Source organism: Bacillus rossius, chromosome 12, assembly GCF_032445375.1.
Source record: "Bacillus rossius redtenbacheri isolate Brsri chromosome 12, Brsri_v3, whole genome shotgun sequence".
NCBI classification, from domain to species: domain Eukaryota; kingdom Metazoa; phylum Arthropoda; class Insecta; order Phasmatodea; family Bacillidae; genus Bacillus; species Bacillus rossius.
Genome location: NC_086339.1, coordinates 34,382,227 through 34,400,762, shown reverse-complemented (window position 1 = coordinate 34,400,762; position 18,536 = coordinate 34,382,227). Strand labels below are relative to the sequence as shown.

At 40.2% G+C, this 18,536-nt stretch overlaps 1 protein-coding gene across 2 annotated transcripts in view; it reads right to left on the bottom strand.

Annotated features, from left to right (window-relative positions):
* LOC134537823 (pendrin-like) overlaps nucleotides 1-18,536 on the bottom strand; it is a 51,969-nt gene that overhangs the window by 1,952 nt on the left and 31,481 nt on the right. Inside the window, exons 13-14 of one of the 2 annotated variants that reach the window (XM_063378671.1) lie at nucleotides 10,487-10,555; nucleotides 2,539-2,665 (exon numbers count right to left, since the gene is read on the bottom strand). In XM_063378671.1, coding sequence (XP_063234741.1) covers nucleotides 2,539-2,665; nucleotides 10,487-10,555 — 196 coding nt within the window. The remainder of the gene's footprint in view (nucleotides 1-2,538; nucleotides 2,666-10,486; nucleotides 10,556-18,536) is intronic. The other variant, XM_063378673.1, reaches the window with a different exon arrangement.

The following is an 18,536-nucleotide window of genomic DNA, read 5'->3' as shown; positions in this document are numbered from 1 at the left end:
CAACTCTGCCTCAGTGCATCCTCAATTGCATGTATGAGACCGGAAATGGTGAAAGGGCTGAATCTGCGGGCAACAGCAGATGCGATAGAAACCTTTCCGGGGGGTTCGATGGCCGAGCCTCGGTGCATCGGTCCCAAAGGGCCCCATAGTGAATGGATCAGGCCCTATGGTAAAGGAGTTCGACTGGGTATGGTGGTTATGGTGTCGGGCGACCGGGCCTAAAAAGGGCTGTAAACTGCATGGCAAGGTTTCCCCTTTAGCCTTGTAGTCGGTGGAGGTACTGAGGCAACCCCCAGGTGCCTCCAGCCTGGGCACTGTAGTTGCCATTTTCCAGCTGGGGTTGACGGCGGTCGTCGCCCGACGAGTGCAGTCACATCCGGGCCTTAACCGGCTGTAAACCCGTCGGGCCGAGGTACGGCGGGTCGGAGGGTTTTCCGAGGCGACGAGGACACCTCGTGGCTGCACTCTGAAGCGTGATGGTCTGGTCAAACTACCGGCGAACAGTCTGCCGACGAGACCAAAAGTTGGTCGTAGTGCGGGGAGATTCCACCATGTTTGAATGGTGCCCCGCTGAGGTTTCCTCTAAGGCCCAGGATTCTTGTTGGGAAGGACTCGTACTTGGGAGTGGTGCCCCGAGTGCTTTAGGGGCAGGTATTAGGGTTCCCTAACCCTATGATGTGCCGGCGTGTTGAGCGACGAGAACTGCTCTGGTTACCAGCCTGGTCAGCTGGGAGAGGTTGGGTAGGCCTCCACCGGACCGCGGGTTCACTGGGTGATTGAGGGGTCCCAGTGTGAGAGCGGGAGACTGGGGTAGGCGCCAGAAGTGATGACAACTCCGGAGGGCTAAGGGAGCATCCAACTTTCTGGTTAGCTGAGTGGAGTAGGGGGCCGGAGGTGGTGCATAAACTGAGATGGGTAGCCTCAGTCCCTTTGCATAGCCAAAAGCTCTAACGCTCTTCCTGGTTGCGTATGCGGCGTATCCGCATCCACGCCCGTGGGGGCCCCAGGGCGGTAGGGCCTTACAGCTAAGAGCGCTGGGTTATCAAAGAAAAGGGGGGGAAACCCCTGATGACTTGACTTGACTTGACTTAACTACGTAAGTCTGTATCCACGCCCGTGGGGACCCCAGGGCGGTAAGGCCTTTTGGCTAAGAGCGCGGGGTTACCAAACCAAAAGTGAGAAATCCTATGAATTGTACTTGTACTACGTAAGTGTAACATTGTGTAAATTGCAGTGGTTGTGCTCGAATATTTGTACTCATCAATCAGGAAAAGTAACAAACTATTATCTCAACCTGCAACGTTTTACTTTGTCCCATAAAATATACTTACGGTGTCTGCTAATTATTATGCTAACCAAAATTAATTGAAATGTTGTTAACTCAGTAACTAGCGAAAACCAGAAACGATTTATTTTGGAAAACTAGGTCACTTAGTATGTAAAATAAATTTAAAACTATGCTTCTCAATTCATTGTTTTCTCAAAGTTATTTTTAAAAAAAGTCTTACAAGAAAAAGCAAACGACCAAAACATTACGCAATTGTAGCTCTCCGCGCGAAAGCTATCTCACAGTTGATGACGCAGGAGCCAGGCTAGCCCTTATCGTTCTCCGGTTTCTGTACCTAAAACGTGCCATTTAGCGCTGGATTTACATTTAACTAAACATGGAGCTTGTTATGTTATATTTGCTGCTTTAACTTCATGTCAGTCGTTTAGGAAACACCTGACTACCAACGTTAATGGCATTTATAAAATGCTTGTGTATGTGTGGCTTTATATTTTAATGCACCTTTAATCGATTATTTATTATAAATATAAATACAATTTGCATTGTACTTCCACTTTAGAATGCATATTAAAACCTTCAAAACCTCATATATTTTATGATTTGTTTAATGTAAGTGTGAAGTTCTCTTTCCATGATAATTGATTGTATTAGGTGACGAAAAACAAAATTAAGTTAAAATTAATTACTATTATTATTATTCGATTGTCAGCATTCATAGTGTACAAACAATGCAGAACATATAACTTACAATGTTAAACTTTCCATTTAAGCCACTTTTGCGCTTTTTTGGAGTAATAGAAACTTATACCATAGAATAAACTGTTTTTATTATTTCCCGCTCTCCGCTATGTATCACTTTACCGCGCCTCTGCGAGCTGCCACCTTCGCCTTCCATTCTCGGGTATACACTGAAGGGCGATATTTTCCTAACAGCCACTACACGGCTCTCGGCTGCGTGTCGCCTGCTTACCCCCTCTTCTTTCTCCGGTCCCGCTGTCCCCACACCCCCGCGCTGAGAGACGCCAAGATAACTGCCAGGCACAGTAGATAGACACACTCGAGCTACCTACCAAGCTGATGGATACTCACTCTAGCTGCCCGCACAGGTAATTGGACATTCACACGGAAGGCCCACCAGGTAGATGGACATTCACACGAGAGGCCTACCAGGTAGATGGACACTCACACGGGAGGCCCACCAGGTAGATGGACGTTCACACGAGAGGCCTACCAGGTAGATGGATACTCACACGAGCTGCCCGCCAGGTAGATGGACACGCCGATCTTGGCGTAGTCCTCCCTCAGCAGCTTGAGCAGGTTCACGCCAGAGGGGTCCACGTAGCTCAGCGCGGAGAAGTCCAGCACGATGCTGGACACCTGCAGCCACGCACCACTCCACGTGCATACACATTTGTGGTCATTTCAACTCTACATTAGTAATGCCTCATTTACTACTCATATTCAAAAATAAATGTTTTTTTATTTTACTTTTATGCTTGATGATTTAAATAGCTACCTACAATATTTTAGTTGAAAACTTCACTCCTTTGGGTTTAGAAATACGGAACATGATACAAATTAGTTGGAAGCATTTAGTTACTTATTATTTGTACTCAATATTTTACTTCACTTTAGTTAGCTTTTGATAAATAATTTTGAATACAAACCCAAAACTTACGTCTTTTTCACCGCCTTAGCAGTCAGATTATGAAGAGCAGAAATGCAGAGCCGTCACTCTGTAGCATGTTTTTGCATAGATTTCCACCTATTGTTTCAGTAGATTGGAAGTAAAAAATTTTTTTTTAGTATAATTTTTTTTATATCTCTTTTAAATCTGTGCCATTAATTTGTAAATTCGACACAATATATTTAAAATTTTTATTATGATTTTAAATTTTTGTGTGGAAATTTTATTTGCTCTACTATAGTGTAATTTTAATTTGTTAGTCTGGTGTACTCCTCTGAGTTAAACTTTGTCTCAGTGCTCTGAAGCCCCTTTCCCATCGGCGTATCGGATATTTCTGCTGGCCTAATCACTGACTGGCAGACCGCTTACCATTTCCCCCGCCGTCAGTCACGCCTCAAGCCTGTAATATTATTTCCCTTCGTGACTCTAACTGCATAGGCAAGGCTGTAGCTTGCAGGCGACCAGTTCGCAGAGACGAGCTGAGATCCGCCTTTTTCATCACGTCTTAGTATTATGTTCGCCCCTCTGTAGCCACGACGGGGCGTAGTTTCCCATCAGTGTTGCATCTTACCCCACCTCCCCTCCTTCTCAGTTCCAAGTAAGACCAATGACCGGTCGTAATCCCCTGGACACCGGTGACCGTTTCCAAGGTCTCTTCGCAAAACGAAGGCGCCAAAACTGATCACAAGCGCTTCCTAGCGGCCAATTCGCGAACTTCTCCGCTTGCCTGCCCGCTAGGGCGCCAGGGAGCAGCACCTGCTTTGCCTTGAGTTATATGGACGCCGTGGGCGAGTCGATTCTTTTTATTTCAGACAGCCCCCAACAGGTAGCGCTAAGGTCGACGCAATGCTACTAGCTTCGAGACTTCAATCAGAGTTTTTTTTATGGCCCTCACTCGGGGAACTTCGGGACCTTTCGGTCCGGACTCCCAGTCCTCCCCTCCACTTTTGATTCAAGTTTTACTTTTAATTACGAGACGCGTTTCTCCGCGGGACACTTCGCGCCGCGACTGCAGACGGATCGTTTGATTATCGGCGAGTCGACGAGACTTTGCAAAACTTCCATCCGGCCGCAACCGACTATGTAGTCGCCTAATTGAGGGATGCTATCCCTAAAATCTTTTCAAGTAGTTTAGTCCGTCTGCAATGTAATAGTTATTTTTTTTAGCTTTTAATTTTTTTTTGAAATTTATTATTATGAAGAAATCATCCGCGTCCTGCCGCGAAATTCGCGAGCTCCCGAGCCTGGCTGACTCCACGACTGCAGCGTGCTGGGCAACTCCCCTGTTTTGGTGAGTGATGATTCGCGAACCCTCCTTTTTCTCTTTAAATTTTTTTTCCGGCCATTTTCTGCCCCATAGACTGCCTGTATACCAGTTCTAATCAGCTTTGATTTGGACTGTTGCAGACAGGGTTCGATGACCGGGAGAGATTGCTGTTCTCATCTCGTGGCCTCCCCCCCTTCCCTGTTCCGTGGGAAGAAACATTAGAAGAAACTTTTCTACCACCCGACGTGATTGTTTGAAGACCCCGGGTGGTAATGTAATTTCAACATTTCCCCTTTACCTAGCGACGTACTATCTCAGCCGGATGACCAACCCACCAGCGACCAGTGTTTTTCTCAAGAAAATGTAAAACGAATAGAACTTATTATCAATTTAATCATGGGATCCATCCACTCATAATGCAAATGTTTATATTTCAAACTAAGAATGTAAATTAGTTTAAGTAAGCGCTGGCCAGCCCCAATTTCGTGTTCCTTTCGTTAATCTTGGAAAATTGTTAAATCTTTTGTATGTATGTTAAAATAATTGAAACATGATATTCATCAGGGCAAATAAAACAGGGAAACTATAGATCAAGTTAATCGTGTAGTTTTTATTTTATTGATTATAACGATCCCCCAACTTCCCCTTTGCTTGTTACAGGAAGTTCCTAAATTGTGTTTGTTCCCACCTCGTGTCGCCTCTGGTAAATCATTTCATTTAACGTATTTTTTTTTCCAGCTTGTTTCCAAGGGTCTTTTAATTAATTCCAAATAATTCTATTTTGAGGCGCGAGGGGTGTTCCAACTTGGTAGCAGAGCATGGTTACCTTGGTCTATAGGCATACCTGAAAAATATAAGCATACCTAAACTAAAATTAAAAGTACAAAAAATTTTTTAAATTAATTTTTGATAATAACAATTTTGTAATGATATTGTAAAATGATCGCTGGTACACCCCCTAGTTATAATGAGTTAAATTTTTAAAATTTATATTGAGTTTTAAATTCCCGTGCGGACTTAGGTAGCGCGTAGCGTGCGAGACGTCTTACAGCAGGCCACAGCTGTTGTCCCTGCCGCGACACAGACACAGACACCCCTCCCCCGTCCCTACAGGCTGCTGATCTCTCTCGGCGCACGTCCGTGGCGTCGAGTTCAGTTCACCGCCCTGTACGACCTTCGTAGGGGTGTCCAACTGTAATCTCACCTGGAACCTTACTGTCCCAGTAGCGCGAGACGAATGTCCGCGACGTATATTTTTTTTGTTTTTGTCCAATTAATCCTGGACCATAGCAAATTTTTACGTGAGCAACTGTTCCGCTCACATCCTTTTCCCGACAGCCACATGGGAGCTGTCATGTTTGTTTTTCCCCCCCCCTTTCCTTCTCCGAGCGGCCTCTGCCGCCCGCTTATCTTCGAGGGGTGACCACAGCTGACGTCTTTGTCGTGACGCCGGGCTCTGTTTATCTCCGCCCGCCGTAGTTACTTTATGACTGAGAGTCAAATAAGTTATAGTTTTCCACTGTTGTCCCGCAGTAGTCAGCTAAATGTGTTTAAATTTAATTATTAAGTTTACATATGAACAAATAACTATAAGTTAAGAGTATTTTTTTTAGGCTACTAACGCCATTACTAATAAACACGCACATAATATTTAAAGATAGATTTTAATTTACATATCAAGGGCTCCCCCCCATCATAATAATGATTTCAAACTACACTGAAAGACTTTTGCCTTACTTATAAGAATTTCACGTCTTACTTTATTAAAGTAATAATACTTGAAAACATAATATAGTGATAAAATAATAATAATATAATCAAGCATATTAAAATACGTATTTCCCGAAATTAAGTACCTACGAGGTGACTAGCCTCATTGTAATGTTTATAGTAATCACCGAGAGTGGTGAAATACTTTCAACCTCCAACGAGAGGTCCACTAAATTAATTTGGGTACGTTTAAGCATCCCGTCTCTAGGCTAGCACACACTATGTAATTTAAGATACTTTAATTTTTAATTTTTCCATATGTAAGTTCAGTCTTGAACAAGCTGCTTGCCGTAAATTGTTTTATTTTTTTTTAACTTAGTAATACTTCTCTGACAGTTCTTTTTTAATCTTCATGAATTTTGTTCGACGATTTTATCTATTTAATTTTTGATTAAGTTCAATTTTTTTTAATAATCATAATTCGTAATTTAAGCAAGAATAATGTTTGTAGTGTTTTTTGTTCTGATTTTTCGTTAATACTTGTACATGTTTATTCCTTTATTTTCCCTTGCACGTAAATGTGATGTACAGCGACGTACATAGATTCTGAGCACAGAAGCTGTCACATCTAGCCATTTTTTTTTTGTTTCCTTTGCATTCTACCCCCAAAGCTGTATTTCTTTTACATCGCTATCGATGATATGGTTTATTTAAGTAAGAGCTACGTGACTTCCAGACGGCAAACTGGTTTCTTTTATGTGTTTTTCTAAAATAGGAGCTAGGTCAAGCTAGCCAACGAGCAGCGCAAAAGAAGGGTCCTACGAGCCAACGAGCCGAGACTCGGTCCTCTAGGAGAAAAATCCTATGACCATAGAGTGTTACTGGGTTAGATCCCCAGCACTCACCTTTGGACGGCCTATGTTCAAACCCCCTCTCAGGCAGTGTGAAACCTATCAGCAGTCATGGAAGATCTAACCGCTCCATGATAATTTATAACCCTTTTGATTTATAATTGTTGGTTTATTGCATTTTACCTTTCTTTAAATAATTTAAATTTGAGTGCGAAGAGTCGTTAATTTATTGTTTTGTTTGCAGAAAACTTTTAAATAATAAATGTTAGTTAGTTATATTGAACATCAGAGTTGTATGCGCTAAAATTTCTAAATTTGTCGAATATTTAATTTTTTTTAAATTCATTCATTCATACGGATTGTTGATCTTTTAGGGTTCCAACACCCAATAATTTAAAATTCCGCCAAGGGAATTCCACCCTTAGGTCCTGTGTCACTCTGGGACTGAGGATCTGTTTTACCTTCGGGGAAGCAGCAAATTTGACCGTCTTCTCCATGGCCTGATTGTGCAGGGCAAAGTCCCAATGCCTTCGGCTTTTTATGGAAAGACAATTGTACAGGGGTTCCATTCCCAAATATATTTTGTAAGTTACGGGTTACCATACCCATATACAGGGGTTCCAATCCCCATATATCACTGAGCGCTCAAGGACGCATTTCCCTTGTTTCGGCCTCAGTGCTTTTCGGCCCGCCTCACAGCGCCCATCTTTAGAGTTTCGTCACGTGACACCATTCCCAACATCTGAGATCAACTTTCCTCATTACTTCATTCATCGTTAAGTGTTAATTAATTAATTATAATATACCTTCGATTTGATCAAGATATTTTTTTTATATGTAAGTAGTTTACTACAGTAGATCCTGGTACAGGGTAAGTTTCTGGAACCCAGGTTTTTGGTGGCTCAAGTGGGCCACCCTGACTCCGTCTTTCAGGGGGGAAGTATGTGCCGTTAATTTGTAAATTCGACACAATATATTTTAAATTTTTATTATGATTTTAAATTTTTGTGTGGAAATTTTATTTGCTCTACTATAGTGTAATTTTAATTTGTTAGTCTGGTGTACTCCTCTGAGTTAAACTTTGTCTCAGTGCTCTGAAGCCCCTTTCCCATCGGCGTATCGGATATTTCTGCTGGCCTAATCACTGACTGGCAGACCGCTTACCATTTCCCCCGCCGTCAGTCACGCCTCAAGCCTGTAATATTATTTCCCTTCGTGACTCTAACTGCATAGGCAAGGCTGTAGCTTGCAGGCGACCAGTTCGCAGAGACGAGCTAATATCCGCCTTTTTCATCACGTCTTAGTATTATGTTCGCCCCTCTGTAGCCACGACGGGGCGTAGTTTCCCATCAGTGTTGCATCTTACCCCACCTCCCCTCCTTCTCAGTTCCAAGTAAGACCAATGACCGGTCGTAATCCCCTGGACACCGGTGACCGTTTCCAAGGTCTCTTCGCAAAACGAAGGCGCCAAAACTGATCACAAGCGCTTCCTAGCGGCCAATTCGCGAACTTCTCCGCTTGCCTGCCCGCTAGGGCGCCAGGGAGCAGCACCTGCTTTGCCTTGAGTTATATGGACGCCGTGGGCGAGTCGATTCTTTTTATTTCAGACAGCCCCCAACAGGTAGCGCTAAGGTCGACGCAATGCTACTAGCTTCGAGACTTCAATCAGAGTTTTTTTTATGGCCCTCACTCGGGGAACTTCGGGACCTTTCGGTCCGGACTCCCAGTCCTCCCCTCCACTTTTGATTCAAGTTTTACTTTTAATTACGAGACGCGTTTCTCCGCGGGACACTTCGCGCCGCGACTGCAGACGGATCGTTTGATTATCGGCGAGTCGACGAGACTTTGCAAAACTTCCATCCGGCCGCAACCGACTATGTAGTCGCCTAATTGAGGGATGCTATCCCTAAAATCTTTTCAAGTAGTTTAGTCCGTCTGCAATGTAATAGTTATTTTTTTTAGCTTTTAATTTTTTTTTGAAATTTATTATTATGAAGAAATCATCCGCGTCCTGCCGCGAAATTCGCGAGCTCCCGAGCCTGGCTGACTCCACGACTGCAGCGTGCTGGGCAACTCCCCTGTTTTGGTGAGTGATGATTCGCGAACCCTCCTTTTTCCCTTTAAATTTTTTTTCCGGGCATTTTCTGCCCCATAGACTGCCTGTATACCAGTTCTAATCAGCTTTGATTTGGACTGTTGCAGACAGGGTTCGATGACCGGGAGAGATTGATGCTCTCATCTCGTGGCCTCCCCCCCTTCCCTGTTCCGTGGGAAGAAACATTAGAAGAAACTTTTCTACCACCCGACGTGATTGTTTGAAGACCCCGGGTGGTAATGTAATTTCAACATTTCCCCTTTACCTAGCGACGTACTATCTCAGCCGGATGACCAACCCACCAGCGACCAGTGTTTTTCTCAAGAAAATGTAAAACGAATAGAACTTATTATCAATTTAATCATGGGATCCATCCACTCATAATGCAAATGTTTATATTTCAAACTAAGAATGTAAATTAGTTTAAGTAAGCGCTGGCCAGCCCCAATTTCGCGTTCCTTTCGTTAATCTTGGAAAATTGTTAAATCTTTTGTATGTATGTTAAAATAATTGAAACATGATATTCATCAGGGCAAATAAAACAGGGAAACTATAGATCAAGTTAATCGTGTAGTTTTTATTTTATTGATTATAACGATCCCCCAACTTCCCCTTTGCTTGTTACAGGAAGTTCCTAAATTGTGTTTGTTCCCACCTCGTGTCGCCTCTGGTAAATCATTTCATTTAACGTATTTTTTTTTCCAGCTTGTTTCCAAGGGTCTTTTAATTAATTCCAAATAATTCTATTTTGAGGCACGAGGGGTGTTACAATTCCTTATTGATAAACTTTCAGAAAATGACAAGAAGTTGGTGGTTTGTGTTGCATGATGTTCATACTCCATATTTTAATTTATGCTTTGTTCAACTAAGGTAATATTTTAATTATCAAACCTCATTCATTCTCTTTCATACCTTGCTAGTGATATTTCAATACAACGTAAAATGAAGACGGGTGTTTTTGAATGATTATTATTAATATACAATATCTTAATTTCGCTTCATTAGCATAGGATAATTGATGTCATACTATTAAAACATTTCTGACACTTTTGCACCTAGGTGCAAAATAAAACAATTTTGCGCTTAGGTGTGCAATTTCAGAGGTATCTATAGATTATTTTATACTCTCTTACCTCGAGTTTTGCATAATCAATACTTGCGCTATGATATTCTAGAGACTAACATCGAAACGAATCATATATTTGCAACATTAGAGAAAAATATTTGCACCAAGAATTTTATCCCAGAAGGAAATAGAAAAAAGTGTTATTATAAAAACTCAAGTCAGTGAATTAACATCTTAAATACTAGTTTAACACTGCCTATTTGTAATTTCTATTTATTTTACACGTAAATAGTTTAAAAATATACCTACCTAAAATATTTAAAGATTTTTTAATTTTTACAATATTTTGATCATTGTTAATTGCATGAACATGATTAAAAATTGTGGAACGGTTCCGTACACTAATACAACATTTTGAGAAGTATGTACAGAAGTTTGATGAGAGGAGTTTATTGTCCTCAAATTCCTGACTATACTTTTAGACTAGGTACATAATAACGATTGTAGACAGTGATTTATTACCTTTGTTGTGTTAGAACTTCTCATATCCGTAACAACGTCTTCCTCAAAACCAGAATTCACTCTTCCATTCTAAATAACAAAGAAAAAACCTTTAGAAGCAGTTGCGCGAACTTGTGTTCTTGATAATTCTCTAGTTTGGCAGTGCCGTGAATATAGTCTGTCACATGTAACTTGCCTCAGATTCGACAGTTCTCAAAAGTACTATCAAACGTCCAAGTCCTCCTTCTGCCATTATTGTAATTAAACTACTTCTTGTAGTTGTCAGTGTTCGTAAACAATCTTTATTTGTTGCTTTGTAAATGATAGTAGCGAAAAGGGAACTAATACTAAAAACTGTTAAAAATTTAGACAAGTTATATATATACTCAGACATGTTTTATTGCTATTAACTTGGAAGTATACCACACAACTAAATAATTACTTTGTCGGTGGTGCAATTAAACATTTTTAATTGCTAAGAAATATCACTACATAGTATAAAACCTAGTCGCTTTCCGCTGTATGTCTGTCCCTATGTATGCTTAGATATTTAAAACTACGCAACGGATTTTGATTTGGTTTTTCAAAATAGATAGAATGATTCAAAAGGAAGGTTTATATGTATAAAACATGCATAATATAATAGAGAAACACTGATAATTTTAGAGGTTTCTAATGTGATATCGTAAATAAACACATTTTTTTTGCGCTTACATTGCAAACGCTGGCTGAACCCTACGAGATAAATCAAAATAATGTACTATAATATTGTACACCTTAAAAAGGTCTACAAAAAAGTCCGCGATTGATAAGGTCTATCTCTTAGGGATAACCCACAATAACAATTTTTTATCCTTTACTTTTACGAGAAATAATGGCTTATTTACGAAGCTTTTTAAGCAATACAGCATTAATCCTTATCCAATTAAGTACCTTAAATACATTGTGCATTTAATATAGATCTATATGACCCTTTACAGCATGTAATTTAAATGAATATTTTGGAAGATATTACAGATGTAAAATGCAGGGACATAGCAGTAGAATATGAATGGGGCTCCGAGCGCAGGCTTCAGGCTGTGGAGCCGGGAGCCGAGCCACATCTCTGACGTCAATCCATCTCTGTCATCACGGCGGCCATCTTGGATGAGTTTAACGGGACATAGTGTAACGGGACACAGCGTAACGGGACAAGTAGATCACGGCGGCCATTTTGGATCCGCCATCTTAGATCCGCCATTTTGGATGACGTAATTGTGTTCTCGAAAATTCCGGCGATGTGTTTTCCGCCATATTGGATGACGACGTCACCGTTGCAATTTTCGTTACGGTCGCCATCTTTAACTTTTTTATTTATCATCCGATTATAATATTTTTTTTAAAAATTATAAAAAAATTCAAATAATAAAAATTTAATAAAAAATATTTGTAAACATTCATTTACGGCACGGAGCTCGGAGTCCTCGGTTCGACCCCGACGAGTGCAAAAAAATAAAAATGGCGACCGATCCTTCCCTCACAGTGGATGCAGGCAGACTGACTCCTACCACTTTTACCAATGCACATATACCATCAGGTAGTATGACGTCATGTCCGCCATCTTGAAAATCCGTAATTTTTATGCTAGAGATTCGGGAAAATTTTTAAAAATCATTAAAAAATTTAAATAATAGAATTAAATAATAAAAATTAAATAAAATATTACTTAAAAACCACTGTTGCACATATCGTTATGGTCGCCATCTTGTATTATATAATTGTAGCATGTTTTGTTACACCCGCCATCTTGTCTTCGTCTGCTGGATACCACCATCTTGTTTTCGTCGGCGAGAGTGCGCTGACGCCATGTTAGTTTAGTTCTTATCCGCTAGAGTGCAGTAATCATTTATTACTGTGACACCCGCCATCTTGAAATTTGGCCGCCATCTTGAAAATCCGTAATTATTTAGCTAGAAATTCGGGAAAAGTTCCAAAATTCATTAAATAAATCACTCATCAATTTACATATTGATTCGATCCGCTCCTGTCCTCGGTTCAATACCCGATCGATGCAATAATGTTTAATTTTACGTAAAAAATAATAATTTCAATAAACCATGTTCAACATCCGTAAAGAGACTCTAAATCCTCTACGACCATCATCCTATCAGACATCAAGACCACCATCTTGAAATCATGTAATAATGTAGCTAGAAAAGAGGGAAAAAATCCAAAATTCATTAAATAAATTTGTAATCCATATAATGATTGATTGGATCGACTAAGGTCCTTGGTTCGATCCCTGGCCGATACAAAACAACTTAAATTTAAAAAAATACTAAAAAAGGGTTTGGTTTGAAAAAAAACACCACAAGTTCTTTTAAAAATTTTTATTACATACATACTACACTACTACAAGTACAAAAAAATACACAGACAAATTACCAAAGTTTTGTGGATTTCTCGATTCAAACAGTCTTCTTGTTGTATGGACCAAGTCTTTTACATGACTTTAAATGTCTATCCGATCCGGTCATCACCGCAGCCAGAGACGGACTGAAGTTCATATCACTTATATAGTCTCATTAGCTGGTACAACACATGAGTCAAATCAATAACCATGTTCATTATACGTCTCGGAGCATTTTTTATAATGACGAAGTAAGCTATCGAGACGTGAAATTAGTTTATTGCACTTATTGCACTGAAATTGTATTCTTTGAACATTATTAGAACAACCGCTTCTTTTATGTCTGCGAGCATTTGAGGTGATAGTAAATGATGCACCACAGTATTTGCACTGATGCGAAGTACGCTCTTCATTAATTGAAGTTTTCAATGCTGATGAAACTTCAGCTGATGGTGGAACAGCACATATCGAAGTCTCCTCCAGTTTTGTCAGAGGCGTTTCCAACGGGATCTGCTCCAACATCGTCGGCGCCGACGTCATGGTTCCCGTAGTCGATGGTACATCCTCCTTCGAGTACGACGTTAAAGTCGGTAAAGATGCCATCGAAGTCTCAAGAACAGGCAATTACACAACTTCTGCACCAGAAGAAACAAACTAGGTGATCCGTACACCGTGGACGGCAGTAACAAACTGAGCGTCCTGCTGTCTAGGACTCGTTTATATACATTAACCGGTTTGAGTAATACGCTAGTCAAATACTAGTTGGCAGCACCGACAACGAAAAGACAGCACATTTGGAAGCACCGATTACGAAAAGGCAGCACATTTGGAAGCACCGACAACGAAAAGGCAGCACACTTGGATGCACCGACAACGAAATGGCAGCACATTTGGAAGCACCGACTACGAAAAGGCAGCACATGTGGAAGCACCGTCATCGAAAAGGCAGCACATTTGGAAGCACCGACTACGAAAAGGCAGCACATTTGGAAGCACCGACAACGAAAAGGCAGCACATTTGACAGCACCGACAACGAAAAGGCAGCACATTTGGCAGCACCGACAACGAAAAGGCAGCACATTTGGAAGCACCGACTACGAAAAGGCAGCACATTTGGAAGCACCGACTACGAAAAGGCAGCACATTTGGAAGCACCGACAACGAAAAGGCAGCACATTTGGCAGCACCGACAACGAAAAGGCAGCACATTTGGCAGCACCAGCAACGAAAATGCAGCACATTTGGCAGCACCGACAACGAAAAGGCAGCACATTTGGAAGCACCGACTACGAAAAGGCAGCACATTTGGCAGCACCGACAACGAAAAGGAAGCACATTTGGAAGCAGCGACTACGAAAAGGCAGCACATTTGGAGCACCATCATCGAAAAGGCAGCACATTTGGATGCTACATCAACAACAAAAAAGGCAAAAAGGAAGCACATGTTACGAGATCTAAGTCTTAGTTAGAAATTAGAATACAAGAAATAAAAACATTAAATTCTTATAATTTAAATTATTTATTTTATTGCTTTACATTATACAAATGCAAGTAAAACAAGCCATTATTGTATGTAGCCAGCATTCCTCAGTTCCTTGAGTAGGAAGGATATTTCTTTGATGCACGAATAGTTTCCTGCACTAAGCGAACCATGTAGAAGTCTTAGCCGGTCAACCAATATGTTTGGATCTTTCCATGATGTGTAATCATTCTCTTCTACCACCATCTTCCTTGCACCTTTATAATAAATATTATGATCTCTGGGGTCTTCCGTTTTACCACCAACCTCAGGGTAACTTTCATGTTTGAGACGGTGATCATCACAAGCTTGATCAGATATATTTAATATATCACGGCGTTTCAACCGTTTCGGTCTCAGGACACCGCCACATTCTTCGATCTTGAGAGCTTTAGGTGCTTCATCATAGTCTATGTCTTTGTCATCAGCCTCAGAGTCACTGTAACAATCACCGTAGAAGGAATCGTCTTCACCCAATTTACCGTAATAATTCGATGTTGATGATGTTGAAGTGTCTTTATCGTCTTCATGCTTCCTTTTTAGGAGTCCATCATTTTTACAAAGTAGGAAAGATCTACTTGAATTCGGCTGGAATATATTCTCACTTTTAACGTTAAGGATTCTTCCATTGTCTTCATTCTTCCGTAAATCACCAACCTCCTTCAATTTAAGTTCTTTGTCGAGATCGGAAGAACCAAGAAAATTACTGTCGTAATGCAGATCACTCTTCCTTAGACTAGTAGATTCATTTTGTCCTCTAGCTTGTACGCAGGCTTAGCGTTACAAGTTCTGCCGTGTCTTTTTAGGCTCTCTCTCCGCGTAAACGACTTGCTACATCCAACACAACTTATCATATTGCGCAGTGGATTTTTAACACAGTCATTCTTCTCGTGTTGTCTTTTATTCTTTCTCAAGATAAACTCTTTACTGCAAAACTTACACCTATGTTCTTTCGATACAGCGTCAGATCCCAAATCGGAATTCATATTAGTTACTGAGACTAATGCCAGATACCAATTGAGTGTTTTAAATTAGATCCAATACTTAAATAGAAATTTTTTCATATTTCATCAGCGAGAATTAATATATCTCATGCAAAAGTACTTTATGCATGTAGTTCTGCTTTTCAACAACAGATGTCGCCATATGTTGCTTGCAGGTAAATAATATTTAGTTCTTTTATGCGGGATGCGGGATGCTCACTAACGATCGCAAAAGAAGGATGGCTTCGCTAGACTCCAAGGAAAAGGAAGTTCGTCTTGCATGTTGGTGCTCCACAGATGTCTCATGGCGTAATATTAATTTGACTGAGTAATGATATTTTTTAATTCCACCTGATAAAAAAATATTGCAAGTTTTGATTTAGTAGCAGAAATTATCGAATTAAATGTAACTCCAAATAAAATGACATGTCTCATTAGACAAAAAAAAATCCATGCAGAGAGCGGTTTCTCAGAATAGTCAGAATCACTTGAAGAAACCACAGGAATGATTGCAAGAACATGGGAAAAACCATCAAAATATTGACAAGAATAATCAGGAGCACACGGGAAAAACTATCATAATATTGACCAGATTAATCAAAAGTACTCGGAGAAAAACACCACATGTTTTCTTTGATATCATAAAATTACAGGAAAAATATTAAAAAATAAAAAAATAAATTAATTAAAAAAATTAAAAAAATTAAAAAATTCATAAACAGTTTCTGCTAGCTTGCAAACTTATCATTGTTGAGCAAAGATAGAGTTCTTGTACAAGCCAGAAATTGTTTATGCATTTTTTTATTTTTTTTATTTTTTTATTATATTTATTTTTATTTTTAAATATTTTTTCCTGTAATTTTATGATATCAAAGAAAACATGTGGTGAGTACTTCTGATTAATCTGGTCAATATTATGATGGTTTTCTCCGTATGCTCCTGATTATTCTTGTCAATATTTTGATGGTTTTTCCCGTGTGCTCCTGATTATTCTTGTCAATATTTTGATGGTTTTTCCCATGTTCTTGCAATCATACCTGTGGTTTCTTCAAGTGTTTCTGACTATTCTGAGAAACCGCTCTCTGCATGGATTTTTTTTTGTCTAATGAGACATGTCATTTTATTTGGAGTTACATTTAATTCGATAATTTCTGCTACTAAATCAAAACTTGCAATATTTTTTTATCAGGTGGAATTAAAAAATATCATTACTCAGTCAAATTAATATTACGCCATGAGACATCTGTGGAGCACCAACATGCAAGACGAACTTCCTTTTCCTTGGAGTCTAGCGAAGCCATCCTTCTTTTGCGATCGTTAGTGAGCATCCCGCATCCCGCATAAAAGAACTAAATATTATTTACCTGCAAGCAACATGTGGCGACATCTGTTGTTGAAAAGCAGAACTACATGCATAAAGTACTTTTGCATGAGATATATTAATTCTCGCTGATGAAATATGAAAAAATTTCTATTTAAGTATTGGATCTAATTTAAAACACTCAATTGGTATCTGGCATTAGTCTCAGTAACTAATATGAATTCCGATTTGGGATCTGACGCTGTATCGAAAGAACATAGGTGTAAGTTTTGCAGTAAAGAGTTTATCTTGAGAAAGAATAAAAGACAACACGAGAAGAATGACTGTGTTAAAAATCCACTGCGCAATATGATAAGTTGTGTTCAATGTAGCATGTCGTTTACGCGGAGAGAGAGCCTAAAAAGACATGGCAGAACTTGTAGCGCCAAGCCTGCGTACAAGCTAGAGGACAACGATGAATCTACTAGTCTAAGGAACAGTGATCTGCATTACGACAATAATTTTCTTGGCTCTTCCGATCTCGACAAAGAACTTAAATTGAAGGAGGTTGGTGATTTACGGAAGAATGAAGACAATGGAAGAATCCTTAACGTGAAAAGTGAGAATATATTCCAGCCGAATTCAAGTAGATCTTTCCTACTTCAACATCATCAACATCGAATTATTACGGTAAATTGGGTGAAGACGATTCCTTCTACGGTGATTGTTACAGTGACTCTGAGGCTGTTGACAAAGACATAGACTATGATGAAGCACCTAAAGCTGCCAAGATCGAAGAATGTGGCGGTGTCCTGAGACCGAAACGGTGGAAACGCCGTGATATATTAAATATATCTGATCAAGCTTGTGATGATCACCGTCTCAAACATGAAAGTTACCCTGAGGTTGGTGGTAAAACGGAAGACCCCAGATATCATAATATTTATTATAAAGTTGCAAGGAAGATGGTGGTATAAGAGAATGATTACACATCATGGAAAGATCCAAACATATTGGTTGACCGGCTAAGACTTCTACATGGTCCGCTTTGTGCAGGAAACTATTCGTGCATCAAAGAAATATCCTTCCTACTCAAGGAACTGAGGAATGCTGGCTACATACAATAATGGCTTGTTTTACTTGCATTTGTATAATGTAAAGCAATAAAATAAATAATTTAAATTATAAGAATTTAATGTTTTTATTTCTTGTATTCTAATTTCTAACTAAGACTTAGATCTCGTAACTTGTGCTTCCTTTTTGCCTTTTTTTTGTTGATGGAGCATCCAAATGTGCTGCCTTTTCGATGATGGTGCTTCCAAATGTGCTGCCTTTTCGTTGTCGGTGCTTCCAAATGTGCTGCCTTTTCGTAGTCGGTGCTTCCAAATGTGCTGCCTTTTCGTAGTCGGTGCTTCCAAATGTGCTGCCTTTTCGTTGTCGGTGCTGCCAAATGTGCTGCCTTTTCGTTGTCGGTGCTGCCAAATGTGCTGCCTTTTCGTTGTCAGTGCTTCCAAATGTGCTGCCTTTTCGTAGTCGGTGCTTCCAAATGTGCTGCCTTTTCGTAGTCGGTGCTTCCAAATGTGCTGCCTTTTCGTTGTCGGTGCTTCCAAATGTGCTGCCTTTTCGTAGACGGTGCTTCCAAATGTGCTGCCTTTTCGATGACGGTGCTTCCACATGTGCTGCCTTTTCGTAGTCGGTGCTTCCAAATGTGCTGCCATTTAGTTGTCGGTGCTTCCAAGTGTGCTGACTTTTCGTAGTCGGTGCTTCCAAATGTGCTGCCTTTTCGTAGTCGGTGCTTCCAAATGTGCTGCCTTTTCGTTGTCGGTGCTGCCAAATGTGCTGCCTTTTCGTAGTCGGAGCTGCCAAATGTGCTGCCTTT